General features: G+C 42.9%; 3 protein-coding genes across 9 annotated transcripts in view; 2 read left to right on the top strand and 1 right to left on the bottom strand.

The window, feature by feature from the left end:
- The first annotated feature begins 453 nt into the window (after window positions 1-453).
- On the top strand, window positions 454-3,036 carry LOC117607286 (dihydrolipoyl dehydrogenase, mitochondrial). Its single transcript, XM_034330828.2, has 7 exons — window positions 454-640; window positions 996-1,281; window positions 1,360-1,726; window positions 1,799-2,143; window positions 2,214-2,305; window positions 2,389-2,714; window positions 2,792-3,036. Exons 1-7 carry the CDS (start codon window positions 599-601, stop codon window positions 2,855-2,857), a joined length of 1,524 nt encoding a protein of 507 aa, XP_034186719.1. The 5' UTR covers window positions 454-598; the 3' UTR covers window positions 2,858-3,036.
- A 391-nt stretch (window positions 3,037-3,427) lies between these two features.
- The window catches only part of spg (dedicator of cytokinesis spg), a 33,228-nt gene continuing 11,137 nt past the window's right edge, over window positions 3,428-25,518 (top strand). For 5 of the 6 annotated variants that reach the window (XM_034330816.2, XM_034330821.2, XM_034330817.2 and 2 more), the window contains exons 1-4: window positions 3,428-3,899; window positions 8,776-8,859; window positions 8,943-9,136; window positions 9,474-9,622. In XM_034330816.2, coding sequence (XP_034186707.1) covers window positions 3,863-3,899; window positions 8,776-8,859; window positions 8,943-9,136; window positions 9,474-9,622 — 464 coding nt within the window. In that variant the 5' untranslated portion in view covers window positions 3,428-3,862. Of the gene's footprint in view, window positions 3,900-8,775; window positions 8,860-8,942; window positions 9,137-9,473; window positions 9,623-22,344; window positions 22,367-25,518 lie in introns of those variants that run through there. The other variant, XM_034330822.2, reaches the window with a different exon arrangement.
- Inx3 (innexin 3) lies at window positions 10,467-21,230 on the bottom strand. 2 transcript variants are annotated; one of them, XM_034330831.2, is made up of 5 exons: window positions 20,666-21,230; window positions 14,331-14,507; window positions 12,807-13,231; window positions 12,322-12,717; window positions 10,467-12,079 (listed from the first exon to the last, which is right to left on the bottom strand). In XM_034330831.2, exons 2-5 carry the CDS (start codon window positions 14,491-14,493, stop codon window positions 11,873-11,875), a joined length of 1,191 nt encoding a protein of 396 aa, XP_034186722.1. In that variant the 5' UTR covers window positions 14,494-14,507; window positions 20,666-21,230; the 3' UTR covers window positions 10,467-11,872. The 2 variants fall into 2 exon arrangements, with proteins under 2 accessions (XP_034186722.1, XP_034186723.1); XM_034330832.2 differs by lacking the exon at window positions 20,666-21,230 and adding an exon at window positions 14,594-14,988.

Genomic DNA, 25,518 nt, shown 5'->3' on the forward strand with positions numbered 1-25,518 from the left:
AAGGATTCAGCAGAAATTAAACGTGACATGTCTAATTCGTTGGCCAATAATACAGGATGACTTTTACATATTTTCAGTTAAAAATGCTGAAACTAATGTACAACGATTACGTGCTTATCTAAAGTGCATTGTAATCATATTTAACGAAGTCTGAACGCACACGCGGTATCAGAATGATTAATTTGTTTCAAGTTGAAAATGTTTTCTTTGATTTGTATAATTTTTAATAAACGTATATAAAATTAATAAATTTAACAGAATCATTTTCTTGCCATGTGAAACTCCCTTGAAATGATTTTGCAGCTTGTTGCGATAAAGTTGAAGAGGTTGATTATTTCTTGGTTTTTGAATTTGAAAATGTACAAATATCAAGAAAAGAAAAGGGTTAATGATGTTTCAGGTTGCATAACTGCTTACCAGCGCCATCAAACAGTGGAACCGTTGAACACGTAGCCCTCGATGTATCGAATTATCAGAGCTCAGACGAGTTGGACGATATTGAAATAACCGGTAGTGCTCGTTTTAACACTGCCGTAAACCTCTTCTACTTCTGACCCCTTCTGTACCGGATAGGAAAATAAATTAGAGAAAAGTTATAATGCAAGCTACTTTTTGGAGTTTAGTGACCACTTCTGTCAGGGTAAGTTTTTAAAATACCCAGCGATAAGTGTTCTCTTTAGGTAGATCAAGTTCACGTATCGGACTGTTCGTCTGAACGTCTATTTCGTAACATTTTGAAGGACAAATGATTTTGTTACACGTTATCTTGAATTATTCACAAGATACTACGTGTTATTGACCTTTCTGTCGAGCCCAAGGTTAATTAAACTTTTCGAAAAATCAAAAGCCTTTCTTAAATTTATCGTTCGATCAAAGTACACTCTGTTGCATTCGTTGGTTATATCACCGATATGTGATTCGTTGAAAACTTAAGAAAAAAATAAAAATTACTGCTTTTGAAGTTATAATCATTTTCTATTTTTTATTGTTACCAGCCAACATGTGTCAAACGTGTTGTACCTGGCTTGACAGCTGCACAGCAACGCAGGTACTCTAGCACCCTAGATGCTGATGTCGTAGTGATTGGAGGTGGTCCAGGTGGTTACGTAGCCTCCATCAAAGCAGCACAGTTGGGAATGAAAACTGTTTGCGTGGAAAAGGATGAAACGTTGGGTGGCACTTGTCTCAACGTTGGATGCATTCCCTCCAAGTCTCTTCTAAATAATTCTCATTATTATCATATGGCTCATAGTGGAGATTTAAAAAACCGTGGTGTCCTAGGTAGGTCTTCTAACTTCTTTTTTTTTTTAAGATACAACATTGCCAGTCATTATTACTTAATTTGTTTTCTTGTTCCAGTTGAAAATGTTAAGCTAGATCTTGATAAGTTGATGGAACAGAAGCGCACTGTAGTAAAAGCTTTAACCAGCGGTATTGCTGGATTATTTAAGAAAAATAAAGTTGAATGGGTTAAAGGGCATGGGAAAATTAGTGGTCAAAATCAGGTGACCGCCCTTAAACCTGATGGTTCAGTTGCAAGCACAATTAACACCAAAAACATTATAATTGCAACTGGCAGCGAAGTTACGCCGTTCCCCGGTATAGAAATCGATGAAAAACAAGTTGTCTCTTCAACCGGTGCTTTGTCGCTAAGCCAGGTACCTAAGAGACTCATAGTCATTGGTGCTGGAGTTATTGGTCTGGAATTGGGCTCAGTTTGGCAAAGGTATTTTATTTAGTCAGCAGTTATTATAATGTACAAAGAATGCGTTTTTAAGTTTCCTACCGTTTATCATAGGTTGGGCTCTCAAGTAACTGCAGTCGAATTCATGCCATCGATTGGCGGAGCAGGTATCGACGCCGAAGTTAGCCAAACGTTACAAAAAATCTTAAGTAAACAGGGTGTAGGTTTCAAGTTAGGAACTAAAGTCACCGCCGCAAAAAAGACAGGCAACGAGATCGTGGTATCCGTCGAAGATGCGAAAGATCCTAGCAAAAAGGAGGATATCGTCTGCGATGTACTTTTAGTTTGCGTTGGCAGGAGGCCGTACACGTCTAATTTAGGATTGGAAGATATGGGAATTGAGAGGGACGAAAAGGGCAGGATACCCGTGAATAACAGATTCCAAACAGTGGTACCTTCGTAGGTGGAAATTATCTTAACGCGTTTCTAATCGTTTAAACAACATTCTAAGAAAGTTATTTTTAAACAGAATTTTCGCCATTGGAGATTGTATTCACGGACCGATGTTGGCTCACAAGGCAGAGGAAGAAGGTATCATTACGGTTGAAGGCATAGCTGGAGGTAATTAAAAATACGTTTGAAAATTCATTAGTTCATACCGTAACGAAAATTTTAGATTCTAATTATACATTGTCCCCGTCAAGGTGCTGTACATATCGATTATAATTGCGTACCTAGCGTAATATACACACATCCTGAAGTTGGCTGGGTGGGTAAAACGGAGGAAGATTTAAAGAAGGAAGGCATCGCCTACAAAGTTGGCAAATTCCCACATCTGGCGAATTCTAGAGCAAAAACAAATCTTGAAACAGATGGTTTCGTTAAAGTTTTAGCCGACAGTGCTACGGATAAAGTACTAGGAGTACATATGATCGGTTCGGTTGCTGGTGAACTAATCAACGAGGCTGTTCTCGCTATGGAATATGGAGCAAGCGCGGAAGACGTTTCCAGAACGTGTCATGCACATCCGGTAAACATTCGAATAAAATTTAATGGAATCTGGGATGTGAACAGTATATGTGACTTTGTTATGGTATTTTTTTTCAGACGTGCGCCGAAGCTCTGAAGGAAGCTCATTTGGCTGCGTACTTTGGAAAGCCCATTAACTTTTAAATATCATTAATAAATAAAGTGGAAAACAGCACACCCTCGACTCGTCGTAGCTTCGATCTAGTCTACGCTCCAGGTCCACATCGCGCTACGCATTTAGCGTATAGGTTTTATCATCGCTTAATCATACAAGAAAAAAAAGTTGTACATAAAAGTAAAGAATTTGCGAAAGTCTCACATCTTTTATAGTAGGTTTACCATTACTTCATGATTATTGTATTTATTATAAATAAAATTGTTAATTCATAGGAAAGCGTTTGGGAATGTAGACTGGACTTCACGAAATCTGTGATCGTCTATGCATTATTCAGCTAATCTTCGACCTAAGAAGATAAATTTTTTACGACGTCAACGTTATCGCTGTCCCTTTACCGTAAGATTTCGTAAGAATATCCAGTTCAATCGCTGTACAAGAGATAAAATTTATCGTTCACTACAATAGTAAACAATACATTGTTCTAGGCAATATAAACTTTTTTGAAAAAAATCTTGAAGTTTATGAAGACGAATAAAATGGGTCGACGAAGCGTTTATTATTCGTTCAACGAGAGACTGTTTCACGCAGTTCAGGCAGGCCCTCTATTTTTACTTCAAATTTCGCGGTCATATACATGACAGAGAAAAATAATATGAATAAAGGAAGCAAGTAATAATAGCGTAGGTCAAAGAATATATTAAACATAAATACGAGACCAGTGGATATATCGCTCCAGTGCCGTAAGGCATTTGCGCAGACGAGGTATGGGGTATCTCGTTGAACGACTAATAGGCACGTCCCTGAAGAGCACGTGACCGGCGCAGCGGTGGCGTCATTGCCGGCCGTCAGCGGAGGTTCGCGACAGCTATCGGCAACGTTGCTCGGCTTAGAGCAGAGAGAGAGAGAGCCGTGAGGGTGGCACTTGTGCGGCAAACACACCCAATGTTTGTGTTTTCGAATTTTTCGTGATACTACGAGTGGTTCGTGGCTGTTTGGCAAGGCATGTAGCCCCGTCGTCGAGCCGCTCCGAGATGTGGACAACGACGAAAACAACCAAGTACGGCGTCGGTGAGTTTTCGTAGGCGTTACTATCACGATTAACGCGCGGCATCGACCCCGCGGATCTGTCAAACACCTCGTTGCGTGTCCGCGCGATTCTAACACGAGTTCGAGAACTTGATCCTCAAGGATTCTCGTCGCTGAACGCGCGGCACACCGTGTCGACGATTGTAAATACGGTGCATCGGACACCGGAATTTTTCGTGTCAACAATTCTACCGATCGTATCGAAAGATCTTTCGGTTGCATGCTGCTTAATACGCTCGAAGCATGATGCTGGCACATCGTGGCCGTGCCGTATGCGTATCCGTGTGCCGCTATGCGTGTGCTTCGGCTCCCATTCATCCATTGATCGTGCACGAGTAGTAAGCAAAGTCCGATAAAGCGAAACAACGCCGGACTATATAAATCGCGATCTCGCTTTGGCGCTGTTCGTTACCGTATTAGTGCATGCACGCGGGGAAAAATTGTCACGCTTCGATCGTTCACCCCCTATGAATTTTCCCTCGATGTCTACGCACACCATAAGTTGTCGATTTCGAGATGGTTTTACCGGCAGTGGTGGGGGGAAACGAGAGATCGAAGTTTCGTCTCCGCGTATAGGATTCGATTGTTGCGTGTGTTATCCGATCGAGTTGTTTCACTGTCAGCTGATACTTGTGGAGCATCCTTGAATTACATCCGTTTAATTTTGTTTTGTCTGCCCGTCTGGGATGCACGTTGGTACACGGTCGCGCGATGGACTGTACTTCAACATCAATTCTCTCGTACAACAGCATCCACGACGTTTGTCACAGGCGGATGCGTTATACATCGTGAGTAGTCGAGTCGACTCTTTTTTCCTGTGAAATTGTCCTATTTCGCGGTTATATAACTTCGAACTAGACATTCTTTTATTCTTGATGACTTTGTCGAGCGTTTAATCTCGCTTCGCTTTGAGATCGTATCTCGAGCAACGTGCCGGCAATTTTCGTCGCGAAGCCGGTTGCGATACGCGGCTTAACAAAACGTGTACTCGACTCCTATTGGTTCGCGAGCTTTCGAGAGTCGGGGAAACGTGGTAAAAAGGCGCGTGAAATGCACGAAGCGAAACCTTTGATCAAAGAATACTCTTTCAAACGGTGTATCGCCGTTTCAGGTACGTAAAATTTGCATGCGAAAAGAAGCTATATTTTCCAGCGATAGAACCGTCAAAGAAACAAAGAATAATTATTCGCATTCAGTTAAATATCTTTAGTTAGAGGTAGCGATAATTGAAACGTCTAACGACCGATTGAAAATGGTTTCCACGATCAACCGGAAACGCCTCTGCTGTTTTAAGTTGAAGGTGATCCCGCGTCGTGAATCGGAACTGGATGAGAAGTTAACGACTTTGAAACATGAAAAGAATATTTCCTCGTTAATAGGTTAAAATTTTGCTTTGTCACCTTCCTAACCTGTATGTCGTAACTCTCGCCGAGTCATCGAAAATTTTTTATCGTTTCATCAATTCTACCAATAGTAACGCTCTTTGTCCGTCAAGCAATTTAAAGAATTCCAAAATAAGAACAGTTTCTGCTCTGTATTCGTCTTTCTGTTCGTGTTTTTAATCTTGCTTCGCCCCCACCAGAAGAAAGCTAAAAAAGGTAACTCCGTGGAAACTTTTCCGCGCCACTTTAGATCGTCAGAAGTTTTCCTCGAGTTTTCGTGTTTAAGAACTTTTCTTTCTCTTTGGAACGTGTTCCATCGGTGGGAAACATTAGGTCGCTGTCCGTTAATAGAGTCGCGATAAGGAGGAAATTTTTCAAAATACTACGTTAAATTAGCTAGCATCCTCTTGGCGATTGAGATGTAGTCTATGATACTCGTTCGATTGCTTTATTATTCGTTAAGCAATCGTCGGTAATCCCACGGAACCTGACTGCGTGGACGTAAACGCTGCGATTGGTGTTTTAACGTGGCACGTGTTGCCGTGCTAATTACCTTCCACGTTATTACCTCTTATCACGGAACGCTTGAAAAGCATTTACAAACGAACTTGAGTCTTCCCAAGCGCATTAATTTCATTCCGTTGATACGATCGGTTCATCCTTTCGTCGTGTACCATTTACACTAGAGTGTAATCCAAGAATTTTAATAAATAAATGTACAGAGCGAATAGTTATAATGAAAAAGTAAAATAATCGGTCAAACTTCGTTTTAGGGGACCAAGAATATTTGGTTAAAAAATATCAAATCTTACCTTCAGGTGGAAAACTACAAGATTTGATATTTTTTAACCAAAAATTTTTAGTCTCCTAAAACGAAATGCAACCAGATAATAATTTGCATCGAGTAGACGACCTTCGCCACTATCTTCCAACTTGAAATGTCTTGCTCGAAGTCGTCGAAGCAACTTTTTACTCGCGAATATATTTCCCAGTCGAAGCACAGCTCCTCCGCGTTGAAAATGGGCCTCGTTTCCGCTGCTTCCTCTACCACAAACATAAACAAATCTGGAACGTTGTCAGGTGTCGAACAGCCAGCCCGGTTTCTCAACTCTGCCGCCATATAAACACAGACATCGTTCAGTTAGATTTGAAGTAGTTTAAACCCGAAGGATTACTAGAATTTTACTTGTCGCACGTTTTCTTTGTCGTTCAAGACTCGCATTACGAGTGATTATTGAGAATCAAATGTTGACTCACATTAGCGAGCTTGCTAGTTGACGCGTTGACTCTCTTCGAAGCATTTCAAACATTTCAATTACACGCCCCGAGCGGAAGAACAAAGCAATCTTTGTCCCACCTTTCGTTAACGATAGCTCGATTAATACGACCTGACGCAAGTAGCAACTCCAATGGAATAATAATCGAATCTGTCGAAAATTATTTTTACACGAGTATCGATGTGTGGCCGCTTATCGATCGATGCTTCGACCTTTCGAACGCACACCCCTTAGGAATGAAAATCGAGATTATTCCTTAGCTCGTGTTTCTTTTGGAATCAGTGCTGTTGCTCTGCGTGGAAACGAGAGAAAAGAAAGAGACCAACCCCTGAACCTCGTAGGGGAAGATGAAGAGGGTGATGTTCGATCGGTAGCCAGGCGTCCGGGATGATTTTAGATGTCATTGTTTACGGTTTCTTCGGGGGTCCATCCCCTGTTCCGCGGCAACGCCACCCCAAAGATATTATAACCCTCCGTTGCCAACCATTTTGACGCGGTCGATTCCAACAGGAGTGTTCGAGTTTCAATCCTCGGTATACAATTTTGGAAAATCTAACACCTGTTGTGAATTATTCGCTATCGTACTAAGTTCGGCTTTCTCAAACACCCCAAGTCCTTCCTTCTATTCCTAACGATTCATCCCTTACCGACCACTGGACTTGCGATAACTCCGACCTTCCTATTTTTCCCAACACTTTTTCCGAACCATCTTACGACTAGAGTCTACTTTTGTCACGACCAATTGTATTTCGCGTTGCGATTAAAATAAATATCGCGATTGGAATGCAAGGCCATTTGACAAAATACCAATTTCTTGTAAATACCTTCGAACGATATTCACGTTTCTTACAATGAGTACAACAGCGTCATGTTTTGCCATGAAGAATCTCCAACTTCCGGAATAGCTCGTTGTAATGCCTCGTACCTGACATTACAGAGGCAAGCATCCACTTCTTCGACAGAGGGTGTCCTCGAATCGCCGAGCACCCCGTACACGCGCCGTGGTCGACGGGGAGAGACGAGGAGGAACGTATAGTTTCTGTCAGAGCAGGGATCTCCCGTGGCGAATGTTTTGCACGGTAGGAAAGGGAGTTATCGATTTAATTCCCCGGGAAAACTCACGGGGGAAAAGCGATGTAGGGAGCTATGGGTGCGAAGGTTTCGACGTCTCTCCCTTTGTTCGCCTCCTCTGCTCCACTGGAAATGTATATACTTCTAAAACATTTCCGAATGATTGCCTTGAACGTAGAGAAGAAATAAAGGCAGGAAAGTAAGAAAAAAATGTTATGAATTTCACGAGGAGGATGGAGGAAATAGAGATTCATCGTGGTTGGTCGAAATTAACGAAAGTTTCAGAGCGTAGTATCGAGGCACACGTTACCGCGGTTGTGTGAGTGATCGTGGGCGAGCAAACACACATTCCGTGGCCAGAGAGACACGCTCATTCAGATGCGTCTCGCGTGCGTTTCTCTGTCGGAGGACCGGAAGCTGGCTCGTCGTGCGTGCATCGTCACGCGTATCCGGTGCCCCGGAGTTCGTTTATCGAGGCCTGACACTTCCACGAAAGGACATACATCGATCCTTTTTCCCTCCTTACCCTTCTTCCTCTTCTAACACTTTTATTGCCATTAGCGCCTTAGGCGACTAACTAACTTTCAGTAATCAGAAGTTAACGGTGCATTTAGATGTTTCAGTAAAATCCAGGCCTTACCTAATTAGCTATTTTCTCTCGACAATCAACGCTTCTTGCATTATTTATTAAAGAGTTATCTATCGTTGCTTTAGAATTTTTCAAACACTTTCTGTCGATCATTCGAATAAGAAATAAAGCGGACGACGTAATAAGACCTCGGACGGATTAAATTGAAGCAGCGGATTTGAACTTAGAACATGAATTAAACATTTAATCCGACGACGAACAAAGACGAAACGTACCCGACCGAACAAACTTACTATTACTTCCTGTGCAAATTTTCCGCGGAATTATCCAAGAACCGTCTAATTTCCGGCTCCTATCGCGTACTAAAACCGTTCTAGAGATCTTGCTTCCTCTCCACCCGGCCATCTGCGGCACGAATCATAATATTTGCAGGATGTAATATACGCGGTGAACTCTGTTCTCGGCGAGCCGACACGCGACTCGTATATCAATACACCTGTTAATCTGAAATTAATAACACCCGATCTATCTTTTCGCAGCTGTTTACAATTGGCGAGGTGACACGCGATATGGCCTACCCTTGGAAATTGGCGAAACCGTGCAGATTCTCGAGGAATGCGCAGGTAAAACGAAGAAATGAATCAAGGTGTTAAGAAATTAGAGATAACAGGATAATCTTGTCGATCGGTTGGTTCCCTGATCGCAGGTTGGTACAGGGGCTTTTCGACGAAGAATCGCGCGGTGAAGGGTATCTTTCCAAGCTCGTACGTCCACCTGAAACCCTGCAAAATCGAGAACGAAGGGTTGTACGAGTCTGTCATACCTCTAGAGGACCCAGTGGTTCGCGAAGTCACCCTCGTTCTACGAGAATGGGACGGTATTTGGAAGAGACTATACGTGGTGAGTGAACTCGGCCTCTTTCCTTTCTACCTACAATTCTCGTCTGGCTGCCACTCTTTTCCTCAATAACGGATAAATGCTTCGTAGTTCCGCGACACACTTTTTACATTATGAAAAATGTAGCCCGAGAGGGAGACGCGTTAATGGAAAGAACGAAGCTTTTAAACCTATTACCGACGCGTCTGGTATAATAATCGCAAGAATTTCTTTATTTAAAATTATCTACTCAAAACCGTGTCGTCCTCCCGTTATCCAAACGCCGTTCAGATAATTCAAGTTCCGCCGTTGATGCATCTTCCTTTCTGATATCTTTCTTTTTTTTTTAATCATTACTTAGGAACGAGAGACGTACAAGTTCGTGACGCTGCGAAAGGTGATGCTGGAGCTGTTAGAATGGCGACGACAACTGTTGGGTGGCACCCTGACGACCGACCAAACGCGGGAGCTCAAGCTGCGAATCATCAACAAGGTGGACTGGGGAAATCGGTAAGTCAGAAAGGAAAGCATTTTGTCAAATCGAAAGTAACCTCGCGACATGATGAGCATATATATACGAGAGAGAGAGAGTACGAAACGCGTTATTTCTCTCGCCGATTTCAATCGTACCTCTTAATGGAATTTATTGAACGATTACGAACTTCCTCCTATCGTTGCTTGTTTCGAGAGCTGAACTCTCTGAGAAATGGCACGCAACGCAAGGATTAACGAGTCCTCCTTTGTCTCGTAACATCGGACAACACGCAGGTACGACGTGTATAGAAATATATAGCGAAAGAGAGTAATACCACTCTTTATTATTATAAATTCTGTCTTTTTTTTTTTTTTTTTCTTTTGCTCCGTTTTTTAATGGTCGAACGTTGCACTTCTGCTGGCAGTCTTCGTTTTGGCGCAATCGTCGTTCAATGAGCATTGTCTTAAAATATAAATTCTACACTGTTCTCGGTATTATTCTATGAAAAAGGCACATCTGTCTCGTTTGTCTTAAACATCTATCGTAACTTATATATAGGTTGCTTCAAAACAAGCGGATCCCTCGAGGAGGTCCGTGTGTTATGAAACATCCTGTACATGTAATATAATATATCACTTGAAACGCGACTAATAGTATAATAAACTAAACCAAATACTCACAAAGTTATTATTTGTCATTCTATATCTATTAACGGCAGCATTATATAGGCTGTTCCGAAGCTGAACGATCGAACCTCCCGTGTTCTGTGAGTAAAAGCAGGAACAAACAACGCCTAGTTATGGTTTCTATTCGTAGAATGTAACAACAAAGCTCGATCGTTCAACTTTCAAACACCCAGTATATCATTCTCGCGAGAACAAAAAAAAAAAGAATATGAGCGTTTAACATTGATCTTTAGCTGCGAAGACACGTGGATTTTCAGCGTTATTATGCATCATTTCGAATGGCTTATTTCCGACTTTGATTTTCAGAGAAAGTTTCTTCGAAAAAGAAATCGTACCGCTACGTAGAAAAGAAAACTCGTGGAAAGTTATGTTGGAATATTTCCAAACCGATACGCGTCCAATTTCATTTTTAAGTAGAATATAATAAGAAACATTACTTAAATCGAGTCTATTCACAAACTTTTCACTAATTAATTTTAAGGATAAGCTTGCATCGAGCTTGCATTTTAATTACTAGTCAACCACAAGATACTTTATGGCGAATCATTAACGTAAATAACTGGGAATGCCCCTAAATGCGTAAAATTTTGATAACAAAATTTCATATACATATTATACTAAATTCTTTTTTTTTTTCTTTTTAACTTTCCTACGATAATTGCACCAATTGCATATACATATAAAAAAAAAACTTAAAACAACCATGAAGGTTCGTTCCTGTTGCCTTTTAACACGTGGTATTTTCAAAATAAATGTTAGCTTAGATATTAAAAGAATTGTTCAATAAGCAATGTCTCAAACGTACCACGTTTACGTTTATGATATACCACTTTTCTTTCCCCGGCAATTTGTACCTCTAGAAAATTTTTAATTCTACGATTATTAGAATATCTTTTCCTACGTTTAAAAAAATATATATATAATTTTTGCAATACCACGTTTCTCTTACGAACCAGAATCCTCTTCGTTCGTATTTGAAGAATATTATTATTCGACAACGTTGAGGAATATTACTGTGCTTCGTTGAAGATCAGTTGAACGAAACTCGATAATATCCTCGTTGAAAGGCACTTGTCTCTTCGCAGCACGCGATAATAATACAAAAGAAGGAATGTGAACGTGTAACGCAGATAGGAATTCTGAATCACGGTCTAATGATCGATTTTTCGATTGATAATTGCATGGAAATCGTTTACGCTGTCGCGACGATGGCGATGGACGGTCGTCCACGTGAAATTTAACTTACTATTAATTAAACAGTGACAAAACATTATTCAGCGTTAATCCACGTTACACATTCGTTTGTTAATCTAACAATGGCTCGAGCTATGAACGGTGTAGAACGCAAACACGTGTAAAATTTCCACGAAAGGCAAAGTATTAATTAGTCGTACGATAATTTTAAATGCAACAAGTTGAACATTTAGTATAATTTTTATCATTTCTGTCAATAAGTGGCAAGAATTCGGGTTTGCGGTGTATTAACCATCCATAGCAACAAACCTTATCTCACGAGACCGAAAGGTGTCGGAGATCACCCTCGGCGTTATCACAATACAAAAGAGAAGGCAAAGATGTGATCGAAAGAGGTGTTCGATATTAGATCTCCGTGTCCTTTGCGTATTTCTCGATCTCCGGGTAAATGGGTGACATTTCGAGGGTGCTGGGTGCGGACGGCACCGACGTTGGCGACGCGCCGCTGGTGGAACCCAGGTGAAGTTGACGACACAGCTCGTCCAGCACTTCGTTGAACATCATTATGTTCATATTTTGTCCGAGCAAATGAAGCAACAAGAAATCACCGACCTGAAAATTGATGTACCAGTTAATAGATACGTTCAACAAACTGTACGCGAAGGTGTGCAAATATTTGAACACTTGCGTGTGTTCAGTAGGAACACAGATGAGAATTTCGAAACTTTCATGACCCAGTTCCTTAATACCGTTTCAAGCTTTTGGGTATTAAAATATATTTAATTAGCAATTTTAATGAAATACCTGAAAACAGAGTCAGATGGACGATAAACTAACTTTGCCTGATAATTTACCTGTGTTTTCCTGATGAGCGCACTCACACCAGCCGGTGTACCAAACTTGAACCGTTTCCTAAGGATGGTCTCTCGAGTACTAGGCAACAAGACAACAGCCATGCTGTACAGCAAAGCGACTCCAGATAGTACTGCCAGAATAATAAACCAGAACCAGAGGAAAATATAAATCTTCTCATTAAGAATATTCAAGGCGAGGACGCAGAGGGCATCGAACTTCTGAATTGTTCCAGAAGCACCGAATTTATGGAAGGTACATTTGGTGACACGTGGAAAAACCTCGATCATGGGATCGATACGTTGTTCTTGATTCATGTTGCTGAATTTCAACACGTCTGTACCGTACGATAAGAATGCACCTCCTAGGAACGTGTCGATGAAGAATATATTGCTCACCTGAAACAAAGCGTGGTCAGTTTTCTATTTCAAAAGAAAAACTTACACCATCTGATTAATTCTTCAATTTTCGCATCCCGAACACTTACCACGTTAACAAAATTCAAAGCCTCGCAGAAGAAGTAACCAGCCGCATAGGTATTGTGCAGGTGCAAAGTGTCGTAGATGTATTTGACCAGTCGCTGTGACTTGGCCTGTCGTTCGGGCTTGTTATCGACCAAGGCTCCCCTCATGCCCTCGGATATCATTCTGACCTTGCCCTCTTCCCATTGCTTCCATATCCAGTGGGGTATGTAGAATAGAATACCTTGGAAGAATAGCATGAACGGCACCCACTGATAGTACGAGTGATACCTCTTCTCCCCGATATCGGTGCCTAAACCAGGGTGAGCTACGTGGGTGCCCACTGGTTTCGCGTTGTTGTGAGGCAACGTAAACGTGTACGTGATCCAACAGTAGGTGTTTATCACAGCTTCCGGCACCCCTCCGTCGCTCAGACAGTTTATGGGATCACCTGAAAACAGCATAGTGAGATTTTCGAAGAGATTACGCAGGGTAGGATTCGTCTAATCAGTTTGTCGAACGAGTAGTTGCTATATCAACATCGTACGTTCTCCGAACGTTTGGACCAACGTGCACATTGCGAACGACCTCGTTTGACAAAGCGTGTTATCCATTTGATTACAAGCGCAATAACGCGTAAAATTATGCAACGACCAATTCCCCCTTTGATGACAGAGATCGTACAGAGTACATACATCGGACGAGATAAATCCTTTATATTTAGATAAATTTTTGCACGATAGAGTAGAAACGGTAACGAAATCCCTGGTTTGTTAGACTCTAATCGTAAATGGAGATTCGCTGTCTTGAAATAGTTATCTCGGAAAGATAACGCGCGAAATCTCGTCTAAATGTCTCGTCCAGACTGTCGAGCAGATGTAATATTAGGTGTGTCATTAAATAAACATGTGTCCTCGAAACGGGACACCGATGCACGAGTTTAATCACGACCGTCTGTGCCCTGCGATGCATTTATGCAACCGTGACTGATCTATGACCCAGTAGCGCTCACGCGTTTCGAATCGGAGGATCATTTTTCTTCGTTGTAATTCGGACTGATTAATCCAATGGTTCGCGCGAAAATTCTATTCTTAATTGCAATAAAATTTTGAAAGCTAAAGACGTTAGAAGAAGACCGTGCTTCCTCAGGCTAGAAAATCAGAGGGGCAAGGAGAATCCTTGCGGCACTGCCCAATTCTTTTCTGATAGGTCCACCCCCCGACGAAATACGCGAAATATCGCTGTGTCTCATTTTGTCGCATTTCGTTTCACAGTGGACCTATTAAAAAGGAATTGGACGGCGCAAACTCACCATTCCGGCCTTCTTTTACCGCGTGAACGGTACAGACTCGAGCGATTATCGTGCCTATTAACAGACGTCGCGGCGGCTCTTTAAGGCATTATAATTAGTAATTAATAATGCATATGCAAGTGTATCGGTACAAACGGTCGTACATTTTCGACTCATCTTCGCGCCTAGAATCATCTCCTACTCTATCGCACCATCCTAATCGTCGATTTATCGCTCTCGCAAATGAATGGTCACTTACCTAATAGATTATTAGCGGATACGATGATGCAGCAGGCGAACAGAATCGCAGAAGTGATTCTGTAATGTGCCCGGAAGATCATGTTATCGATGACCGCCTTGTCCACGAGGTATCGTACCTTGACGAAGCCCGCGACCGCGGACACCAATCCGAACACCGCCATTCTCGATCACGTATCTGAAAAATCAAACAAGAAATTACACTCGTACACGATAAAATTTTTAATTCGTCAGATTCTGAATAGCGTAGACTAAGCTGCTAACCGAGATTAATTCGTGGATTATAAATGTACATTAATCTGGTTGGGAGGAAATCTTCTTTGAAGAAACGGTTATGGTCCGCAGCTTGCGGATGCACGCTGAAAACTATTCGAGTAATCGCGATCGGAGCTGCGACTCTGTCATCGATACACGATCAACCTCGAGCATTTACATTCTTCTCTCGTAAGTCAGTTCGCTGAGTCAATGCTCTTGCGAGTTAGTCAAAGAACACTGCTGGTACGCTTTTAACCTTTATCCTGCCTTTTTCCGATCGATTTTGGAGTCGACGATTCGCAATTACCGATTAACTTCACTGAGACGAATTAAGCATACCGGGCGATCGAATAGTTTAGGACGAGGAAAAATCCGCTTTGTACCGTGATTTCCTTCTCGTACACGATCGAAAATTATGATACAATTTATACTTTTCTGAAATGCAAAGTTAATCAATGAAAAGGTGCGGCCCTCCGCTAATCTCCGCCTCTGCAAAGTCGCCCCCGAGTCAAAACGATCGCCCATTCCTGGTTTAGGATTATCTTGCAAGAGAAGGGTGAAGAAACTCGGAGAGAAATTTCACTCGCGAGTGTAATGGACCGTGAGAGATATCGAGCAATTCGATTTCAGAAATCCTGACGATGACGCGCGTTATTGTTTATCGTGAGAGAACAAGGAATAACCGCGAACAACGGAAACTGAGAATTCAAGATAGTTTGCAGAAAAGTTTCCCGTTTCCGGCTATTCTGGGAGCGTTTTCGAGGAGTACCGGTAGCAACATTGCAGAGCCGGAAACGGCAGATGTACAGAGGATCGATACGCTCTTCAGACTGTACGATTGTTCTCGTGGCGAAACAAAAGCCGGGCCAAGAATGGTCTATGACCATTTGGAACGGATTTTTGTTCGGCCGTCTCGAGAACGCTGGTTCTTTCGTCGTGTACGAGAAATCGCATTTAACCCTTTCACGACTGTAGAACCTTACGTGCTTGCTAAGGAAAAAGCTCGATGTAGGCCAGAAGATATATTAATGAATTCAGAATTTAATTGACAAATATTCTGAAACCGTTCAATTAAGTTCCGAGAATAAATTCATTGGATAAGAAAAAGCAATCACGATGAGAACGTTAAGACGTTCGTGTATCCGAGCTTCGTAAACTGAAACAGGCGAATTGTAGGTCCGTAGGAAGTTTATTAGTTAATTAATTGATAGCGGAGGAGACACGTGCCGTTACAAAGGGTCAATTTGCAGGCATGCAGGATTGCCAACGCGTGCTACAGAGACACTTTTGTCCCTAGGAAATTCCATTTCCCTCGATTCGTGAACACTGAAACTCTGAACACTTAATCGGATTAGAATACAGATATTAGTAATTAAATTCTCCAGCCAAGTATAATACGAGGATGACCAGGTGTAACGTTACAAGCTGACTACAGTTAGATTTCGCGATTCATTTTTCGCGGTACACAGTTTGCAAGCGGTTGCAAACACACGCGTCTACACACGCGAGTACCCGAGTGTAATTTCACACCCTTCGTGTATCTGTCGTACGCGGTCATTTCGACGCGATGGATGATTTAAAACGATCTATCATTTTTCCTACCAACGCGTCACATAACGTTTCATCGTTTCTCCTACTGTAATACTTTCCAGGGTAATTTTTATGAAAAATTTCTTATTTTACATAAAATGTAATATTGTTACAAAGCGTAAGAAGAGATTTTGAAGAAATCCTAAGGACTTCCACGAATCCTCGGTTAAGTTTCTTCGAAATATACGCTCATGGTTAATAAACGAAGCATACGAGTCAAACCAGTTACACGAGTGTTTCTGTTGAAACGAAAGAGAGGAGGAAAGGCAAAAGCCATGTTGGCTCGAGTGGACACGAGAAAAGCTAACACGCGTACTTTCTACCATGAACTTCTACTTTAACGATCATTGGGACAATTCATTAGAGCTTATAAAGAACCGAGTCTTCTTCAACTAGTCTACTTCGTTCTCGTTTGTTTCCAACTCCTTCCCGAGTGCTTCTTCAATTTACCCTCTTCGAGTATTCCACGAATCTTCTTATTAAAAATTTTCTTTTCTCCATATTTTCTATTGGAAAATCAACGAATACGTAGCAAGTTTCTCGTTAAACGATCCTCGACTTCTGTCGACGCAGCTAATGGTCAGAGATATCGGATTCCGATTTTTAAGTACAGCTCTGGGTGCGGCGCACCCACGAGACGGTGGTTTTCGGAGCCACGACACTCTTGACCGCGACTGGTAACCCGTTGTACACGAATTACTCGTCTCTGGTTACGGACCACGGTAAGAACAGGTTTCAAATTGGAATTTCGGGCTGTTACAGCTCGTCGTGGCTCCTTATTCGGTGAAATACCCTGATTCTATAAAAATTCGACGGGTCATCGTCACGGTAAAAGGTCGTGTGTCTACGAGACCGGATACCAGTCAAAGGGTTAAAAGCAATCGATAGAGGTGTATCTTGTTCGTTCGTTTAAAGTTTCCCACTCGATTAACAGCTCGATCGAACGAGCCTCGATACAGGATCGGACAATCACGGAAGTCTGAAAAGTTTCGAGGTGTGGTTGCAAATAGACAGTGGAGTGTTTCATTCTCTCGTCATTTTATAGTGCAGGTTGATATAAATTACGATAGCAAATCATACCAAAGCTCCGAAAATAAAAAGATCGTTGATTCTGCAAAATGCGACATCGTCGAATCGTTAAGATCGAGCGATCAGTAACCTGTCATTAAGGATAATCTGGAGATCCAGTTAATTAAGGTTAACGAGCTTTCATTCATTCGTCATTTTAGGGTGCAGGTTGATATAAATTAGGATAGCAAATCATACCGAAGTTCCCAAAATAAAAAGATCGTTGATTTTGTAAAATGTGATATCGTCGAAGCGTTGAGATCGAGCGATCAGTAACCTGTCATTAAGGATAATCAGGAGATCCAATTAATCAAGGTTAACGAGCTAAGTGGATCCGATGAAAATTCATGAGAATCCTCCCGGCTTTCCGACCACCTTACGAAAGCTCGATAAACATTTAATAATGTTTCCTCGCGATTCAAGCGTACGGTTTAGTTCGTGGAATAAATTACTGGAGCAAATCGTTGGTTAAACATTTACGCCCGATACGTTTCGCAACTCGATCTCCGATACTCCTCGGTGCTCTTTTTCTCGACAACAAAGAGTATTTGTTCCCTCTACCACTTTCGTACGAATCGCGGGCAATCGATTCGAGCCACGTAAACGGGCATAAATTACACCCACGGGTTCGAGTTCACGCGGGGGAACTCGCGTGGGAAACGTTATCGAGCTCGGCTATCTTTTACATCGCCAGACGAAAATGTTAATTAATATAAAGGAAAAAAAGTAATGGCAAGTTTTTTTGCACGCTAAGGATTTGTATAAATATCGTCGAGGCCGCTGTTCGAAGCTCAAATACAGATGGCAGAGAAGAGGTGCTGATTCCACGTGCAAACGTAAGTCAGAAACGAAAGACAAATAACGTATCTCGATGGTAGATATACTCGACAGGTAGAGATTTCAATTACATACGTTAACTGTAAAAAAAAATTCTAATGGAATACGAACCCGGAATAAGAACATTTGAAATCTAGAAAATGAAGACATTTGAAATGTTAGAAAATGAAAGAAACAAAACGCATAATATAAACCTTTACGTGAACCATGAATTACAGTTCCTATCGGGGTCAAGTACGAATAACTTGAACGTTTTGCAACATTTTTAATTGTTTAGCGACAGCTGCACTTGCAAACTGTAAAAGGCAAATGTATAAACGGTGGCTACTTTTTTTCTGCGAAACCATTTTTTTGCATCACCGCATGCGTCAGTGTTTAAGAATACTCTGGTTACTCGATAACGGTAAACAGAATTAATAAGTTATCTCCAGTCGAAGAAACGGTCTTTCCAGTGTTCAAGCTATTATAAACCCAGAGAGAAAGTATCGAATGCACATCACCGACCGGCGAGTAAGTCAAGATTGTCAAGGATATCGGGCTTTCACAGGTGGGAAAAGGTATTGGAAACTCGGTGTGGAGATTTGAACGCGTGGTTAGGGCGGGCAAGTTGGAACATGGCCGAAAGACATTGTCTCTCGCTTATCTTGGACGAGTAATATCGTTCGAGCGAAGGGCATTCGCCTAGTCATCGAGTGAAAGGTGGATACCTTCGCGATTAAAAATCTACCTTACACGATTAACGTTGAAACTGTTGATAAAAATTGAACGTTAAATGTATCTTCAACGATGAAACGTAGAAACAGGAAGCTTCAGGATATCAAGATAAAACTCGTCTAAATATCAGCGAAACACTCGTTGTTCTGTGTGAAAGATAAAGAGATCCGTTTCGTTCAGACGATGCATTGAAACGCGCCAACGGGGTTCCGGAAGTAGGTGTATAATATCCTCTGCTGTGCGTTACATGAATCACGTTGAAACGTCGCCCGCCTCCAGAATCGAGGATGGTAGAAGAAAAACGAGTAGAAAGGAGACAGCCTCCATAAAGAAGAGAGAAAGAGGCAGGCTTTTGACCGCAAATATCGAATGTCGCCCCGTATCAACCCTAAAAAGTGTAGGACTTATCAACGACCGGTATCGCGCTATGTACACAGTGCGCAGTATAAATACTTTTACGCATTTCAGGGTGCATCGAGTTTTATGAAACTTCTAATTATAACGTGGCTTCTTTTAAAATATTACAAGTTTATTCCGCCCACGGCAGATCGAATGCTCGGTCGATTCTGCAGACTCGCATTCCGGCTAAACCAGTTTTGTGACAAACTGGCGCGAGACAAACCGCGTGAAGCGTGTGCAGCTTCGTCTTCGATACTCGAGCATCTCGAACGAGGTTAAGATGGCTTTCCCGTCGGAATTTTTCATTAAATCTCGGGTTCGAAGACCCCCGTGGACCTGTCGTCATCTTTGCTATAAAAAAAGAAGAAAAAAAAAAAAGACAAACAAGAATCTGTCTTTACCGAGCGAGAATGAATTTCACGTCAAACCCGTTTCCAAGAGTGTAAGAAACTTCCAGATAGGTTAGGCGTTTCCTCGAAACAATATTATATGGAAGCTGCATTATCTCTGTCAAAGTTTCGGGAACCGTGGTTAAACTCGGATCTCCTATGTACACAATGGCGGTTTACCGTCAGTCCCTGAACCGCGGAGATAATACCCGTGTATTTATGGAGCTTTGCGTCTTATCAGAATTTTATCTCGCGGCGGAACCTAGAAACGAAGGACCGGCGCGCTGGCTAGTCCTGTAGCTAATTTCAAGCTTCTCGGTGACGACAGAGTTTTATTCGTCGGATTGTTTCTTTGTTCCTGAGCGACGGAAATCCGGGAAATCTATCGGAAAAGCTGTTAGGGTTTAGGGGGAATGGAAAGTTCGGGACGAAGCTTAAGCCGATTTACCTGACGTACCGTTCCCAGTTGACCTGAGCGTTTACCGTTTTTCGTAGGTAAAGCATACGGTTTGTTAGGTAGCTACAAACGATCGTACGTTCACCGATGACATCGAGCGAACAATGGGTCGATCAAGAGGAATATGCGATTAAAACGTACGAAAGAATGCATTCGAGCAATTGGGGTCGATTGAGGACGACCTTAATAAGTAACGAGCGATGGTAGAAAATAGTTTTGCCGAACGGGCACGTGGTCGTTGACGATAGAACAGAAAGGCTCGTTTCGGAAAGGTTACCGGCTGTTTACGTTACACGCTACCGATCGTCGAAGCTCAGTACCGTAAATATAAATACGTAATCGTAATTTCGAACACGTAATTTCGGTATGGTTGATCTACGGGTCAGTAGTCGTTCCCCGAGATTAGAATGTAAGCTGACACTTTTCAACAGTGTTTTTAAACTTCTTTCGTTGATAAGGAGTTATCGTTTCAGTTGTTTTTGCATAGAATACGCGATACGTGACCGCACAAGCCTCGAAGCTGATGTGGAAATCTGTGCGACAAAGAAAATCCACCACCAAAATTTGAATAACCACTTTAAAACCCGTAGCATCCGAAAAACTATCGAAACGTTCAATGAACAATACCTTTCTCGATTCAGCACTGAAAATCCACTCCGGAAATCGACTAGATTCGTTCGATTCCGTGGTTGTTTTGGTTATGCCGACGGGGCCAATAGCGCGGGAAGCACGCGCTTATTGGTCGATCGTCTTTTTCCTTCTTGCGGAGGCGTCGCTTTTCCTCAAAATTTCTCCTTGCCCGTTTCCTACGTCTCTATTCCGATCACCGATAATTCGGGGGGGGGTTAGGAAGCAACCCACCGAGTATCGACACCTCACCACGATTCACCGTTTGTCCGTCGATCGCACGATTCGAATTCGGTTTGATGCTCGTTAACGTGGTCGAAGCGCGAGAGAAGAGAAAGAGAGGGGAAGGATAAGAATGATGAACGCGTCGTGTCGAGAGTTAATGTCTGACGCGGCACGTCAGACTCGCTCTCTCTCTTTCTCTCTCCCTCTCCCTCTCTTTTGTTACGTCGCTGTCTCCGCGAGTATAATGTAAAGGAATAATTTTCGAATGAATTTTTCGGGACGAGGCCGCGTAACGTATCAACGGGGCCCGACGTACGAACAGCAACTGAACCGAGCGAGGGACTCGTTCTGGGCCCCACCGCTCCCCGCCATCTTGCTCGGGCGAGTTTCAAGCGTGGGGGCGACTCTATCAGGTGCGTACAGTCGCCTGCCTTTAGAAATCAGCGTAACCACGATTCCTCTCGAATCGGGTTCGCTGTATCGTCTTCCTCTTCGTCGTCGACTTCCGGTTCGTTCATTTCAACAGATGTTCCGTGACTTTTTGTCCTCTGAGCGTCGCTCGAGCACAGGGCTTCGAAACGCAGAACCGCAGGCGTTATTCCCCGAAGACGGTTGTCTTGGAATTCCTGCAGTTACCCTCCACGATCGACTCGAAGTAATTTCGATACGAAAGAAAGAGTTTATTCCGAAGCAACTCGCTTCGTGGGTTCGCTTCGACTTTGAATTTTCGATTCGTATCGTGTGTCTGGAAAGAGCAACCGTAGCCACAGCATCAGAAATGAGCGAGAGGAGTCGCTTCTTTCTCTGTCCATGGAGCTCAAGGTTTTCAGCTCGGTGAATACGCGGTAACCATGCCGGGAACCTGTTCCCCCTGTGAAAGAAGGCTCTTTAAAGTCTCTCCTCGTGCGTCCTACCCTTTCGGCCTCCTTTCTCCGTCGATTCTTCGATTTTGACTTTGCTAGTAAGATCACGGCATTACTAAACTCCATTGACTAATATATTCCCTATAAAATGACGCCACAGAGTTTCTTAGTATCTTGTACCACATTTTTCCTCCTTTTCAATCTACAGAAATTATGTTGGACATGCTTGACGTCACCGACGTTATCCGGTTTTTTGATTAAAATAATCTTGTCCCTTGAAGGAACAGACTGTTTACATAATCCATCATCAACGGAATCCGAAGTAATATGTAGAAAACCTTTCACGGTTTGTTCTCGTGTGCGCGTAAATAACGGTTCTGCAGGCTGACCGCGTGCCTGATTTCTCTGACGCCATCTTTTCTTCGCTGCCCGGCATTATTCACGGAACGAGATGACAGTTTCAGCCGGCGGAATGGAAGCGTCGCGTCGACGAGAAATAAATCATTGCGCGTGCATATTTCATTTATTTAATTACCGTTTGCCAGTGGTGGTTTAGTTGCTTCCCGGTTAGCCAAGTATCGAGCAAACGGCAACATTTATTATTCGTGCCATGGTAATTATTATTATTTCTAATGAGCGTGCCTCGCGGCTCCACCTCGCGTGCACTGCCCTCTACGTCTCCCTTTCTTCCATTTCCCCTCATTCTTTGTTCTTCCTTTGCCCTCCCGTTCCTCGTCCGAGTAACGCGGTGGTGCTACGGGACACAAAACTCCCGGCTGCATAACCGCGTCCGAGTCCTCTCTTTCAGGGTTTCCCAATCGTTACGATTCTCCGAACCCAGTGCAGCTACGAGCGGATTCGTTTTACTGGCAAACAAACGTGGTTCTAAATATAAACCGCGGTCATTAAGAGCTTGAAATTAATTCCTCCAGACTGGAGATGTTCAAGAGAGCTCCGAGATAATATAGGTTATGACAAACGAGGACGGATCGGGATTAGAATTTATTCTTCTAAATCTTGGACGCGTCTATTGTTTTATTTAAGACGATATCGAGAGGTCGTACACCTTTTCCTCCAAGTATCGCTACTGGCCTGACCGCTTACTCTTGAATAATTACAACAGCGTCAGAGAGGACGAGGCTGGATTGCTAAGTAGGATAAGGAGTCTCGTGAAAATAGATGAAACAAAGCTATCGGCGGTTTCCTTAAAGGGTGTCGGACATTCTTAGTCACGTGTCGAAAGGGAACAAAAGCACGGTGGTTGGGAAACGCTGCTTCTATTCCCCGTAAGGTTATTCTCTTTCTTTTTGCCTTCTCCACGGCGTAGCACGGTGCCCGGCGTTGTTCTACTCGAGCCCAGGGCTGTACGATGAGAGAGGTAGCTGGGGTCGCAAGGGGAAAAACCGCTTAGGTAGGGGGGCGGTTTGATGGTTACGCGGCTACCGATCACGCTGCTACCTCGGTGAAAGAAATTTAATGAATGGCAGCGATCGTCGAACTTAATAAATCGTTCATTAGGATTCGCATGGTTAAAAAGTGCCATTTGTATGGCGCGCGATTCGAAACTTGGTTCGAATGAGAATCCAATATGAAAAGAAAAATAATAAATGTCCACGATAAGCTGTCGGACGCGTTCAATGAGACTCCAGTTTTAGCCCGGAGTCCATTAGCGAGGAAAAACTGAAAGGTTCGCGGCTAATCACGCTTAATCGCGCGTCATTTGATCTAATTGAGATCGTGGGGGCTAGGGGATTTGGCCCTGACATCTATTACTACTAACCACCGACCATCACCAGTGTGCTATCTTCTCCGCTCTGCTCTGCGACTGCAACTGCACTCCCGAGAGTGCAACGACGAGACTCGCGTCGATGTTGCCGATGATATACGTGCACGTACCTTGACCATTGTGTGCGTGTACCCTCGGGCAAAGCAGACCCGACGTTCGTCTTCCCACGAACCCTTCGCTATACGTATACCAGTCTCGTTACTCGTTCCGGGATCAGGAAACACTCCTATTAAGGCCGTTTTACACGGTCGCGCGCGGTACACGCTTGCGTAAAAACGAAATTCAGAGGTTTTTTCTTGCGTCTTAATGATGCAACGATGTTTCATTTTGCATTTAAGCCTATCAGCTATTTTAATTAGAAACAGAGAGATTCTTTGTAATTAAATGAATTATTAAAATTAATCCAGTTAACTTGCAAAGAGCAGCATAGCAGAACGGGCGCGAAGCGAACGGAGGTTAATAATTGATTGTCAGTTTGAAGCAGATACAGGAGTCCGCAGCAGCTACGGCGTAATTACACCGTTTAAAGCTACCGAATGGTTACCGAACTCCACGAGGAATACCTTGGAGCTGAGAAGTCGACGAGCGACCGGAGGAATCCTTCGTTATCGTCCGCTCGAAACTCTCCCTTTCAGGGCTATAAATTTTTCGAATTGCTCAAAAGCTTGGAAACATTCGGTATGGATAAATCATTCGAAACTTCGACTATCTTGGAGTCGTTGGACGAAGTTTAGGTAGTTGCCAAGCCTCGTTAGATCTTCTAGGCTGATTTTAATAATTTATGAAAGTTGAAACTTGGTCCGGACTGTTCGTTCGCTTTGGAAGCTTTATTTATGCGGTTTGAATATTTTCAACTATTAAAAGAGAAGTGGTAGGGTTAATTAAGATACACAGGTACCATTGGTGTTCCGGATGACCTCGGTGACCATTCGTTTGAAACTTGGTGGAATTGTTCAGAAAGGTGCGAAAAGTAATTAGAATGAATTTCAACTTTGGCAATTAGCACATTCTTGAGATATTTCTTGCACAATCCAGATACATGGAAACTTTCCGTCTCTTGTTTTCATGGTAATCCAAGTTTTAAGATCCCATTCCGGTTTTCCTCTCGGCTAGAGTATTAAATTATGAATTTCATGTTGGTTCACCAAATTCCACGCGTTACCACTGAAATATTAACGGACGAAAGTGGTTTCCCATGGTAAATCGACTTTCGGAGGTGTTGCACGGGCATTGCCCGAACGAATTCGTCATCCGCGGGGGATGAGGTTGGAGGAAAGAAAGGATGGAATAAGAAGGATGGAAGGTTGAAACTCGTCTCCCGTTTCTTCGTCGAGGTTGCTCGTTCGTGGTGAACCGAACGTCCCCGGCCAGCGAATATATCCGATATCTTTGGAATGGGACATAGGTCCCAACCACGCGGCGGACATTGCCTGTACCTGTCTCCACGCATCGAACTCTGCCTGCTCACCTGCATTCCATCAACTGGGGCCCGAGGGGGGACCTCTCAAGATTCTCAGGACCGTACGCGTCGACGAATCCCGCAAACATTTTCGAAAACTGCAGGAAAATCATCGAGATATATTAATTATTGCATTCAGAGTATCGTTAGGGACTTAGTTCCATATGTATCATTTTTTGAAATGCAATTATTCTAAAAATCATTTGTACCAGTATGCGTTTAATCCAGTGTAATTAGATTAAGGGTACGGCCCTTCGTGATGAGTTCGCGAGGGCGTAGGACGATACATGGAATCAACTTGATCAGCGACGTAGAAGTGTGCAAAGGGAGAAGAGAATGTAGCGGTGGATGAGACAAAGGGAGAAGGAAATACGACGATCCTTCTCTCCAGTACCACTTAATTTTCGTGGTCCGCCCAAAATCCACTTGGAAATCCACGGTTTACGGCCGGCCGTGTTTTCGAGGCGAACGTTAATTATCGCTTAACAGCTATTGCTTCTCTCTGCGCTCTTCTACCAGG

This window comes from Osmia lignaria, chromosome 14 (assembly GCF_051020975.1).
Source record: "Osmia lignaria lignaria isolate PbOS001 chromosome 14, iyOsmLign1, whole genome shotgun sequence".
Taxonomy (NCBI): domain Eukaryota; kingdom Metazoa; phylum Arthropoda; class Insecta; order Hymenoptera; family Megachilidae; genus Osmia; species Osmia lignaria.

What these genes read in the sequence shown, in the direction of transcription:
- LOC117607286 (XM_034330828.2), top strand. Translation starts at nt 599, where the DNA reads ATGCAAGCTACTTTTTGGAGTTTAGTGACCACTTCTGTCAGG. An exon ending in TTGGGCTCAGTTTGGCAAAG is followed by an intron (nt 1,727 to 1,798) that starts GTATTTTATTTA and finishes CGTTTATCATAG; the next exon opens with GTTGGGCTCTCAAGTAACTG. An exon ending in GAACGTGTCATGCACATCCG is followed by an intron (nt 2,715 to 2,791) that starts GTAAACATTCGA and finishes ATTTTTTTTCAG; the next exon opens with ACGTGCGCCGAAGCTCTGAA.
- Inx3 (XM_034330831.2), bottom strand. Translation starts at nt 14,493, where the DNA reads ATGGCGGTGTTCGGATTGGTGTCCGCGGTCGCGGGCTTCGTCAAGGTA. An exon ending in CTTTGAATTTTGTTAACGTG is followed by an intron (nt 12,718 to 12,806) that starts GTAAGTGTTCGG and finishes GCTTTGTTTCAG; the next exon opens with GTGAGCAATATATTCTTCAT. An exon ending in CGCTCATCAGGAAAACACAG is followed by an intron (nt 12,080 to 12,321) that starts GTAAATTATCAG and finishes ATCAATTTTCAG; the next exon opens with GTCGGTGATTTCTTGTTGCT.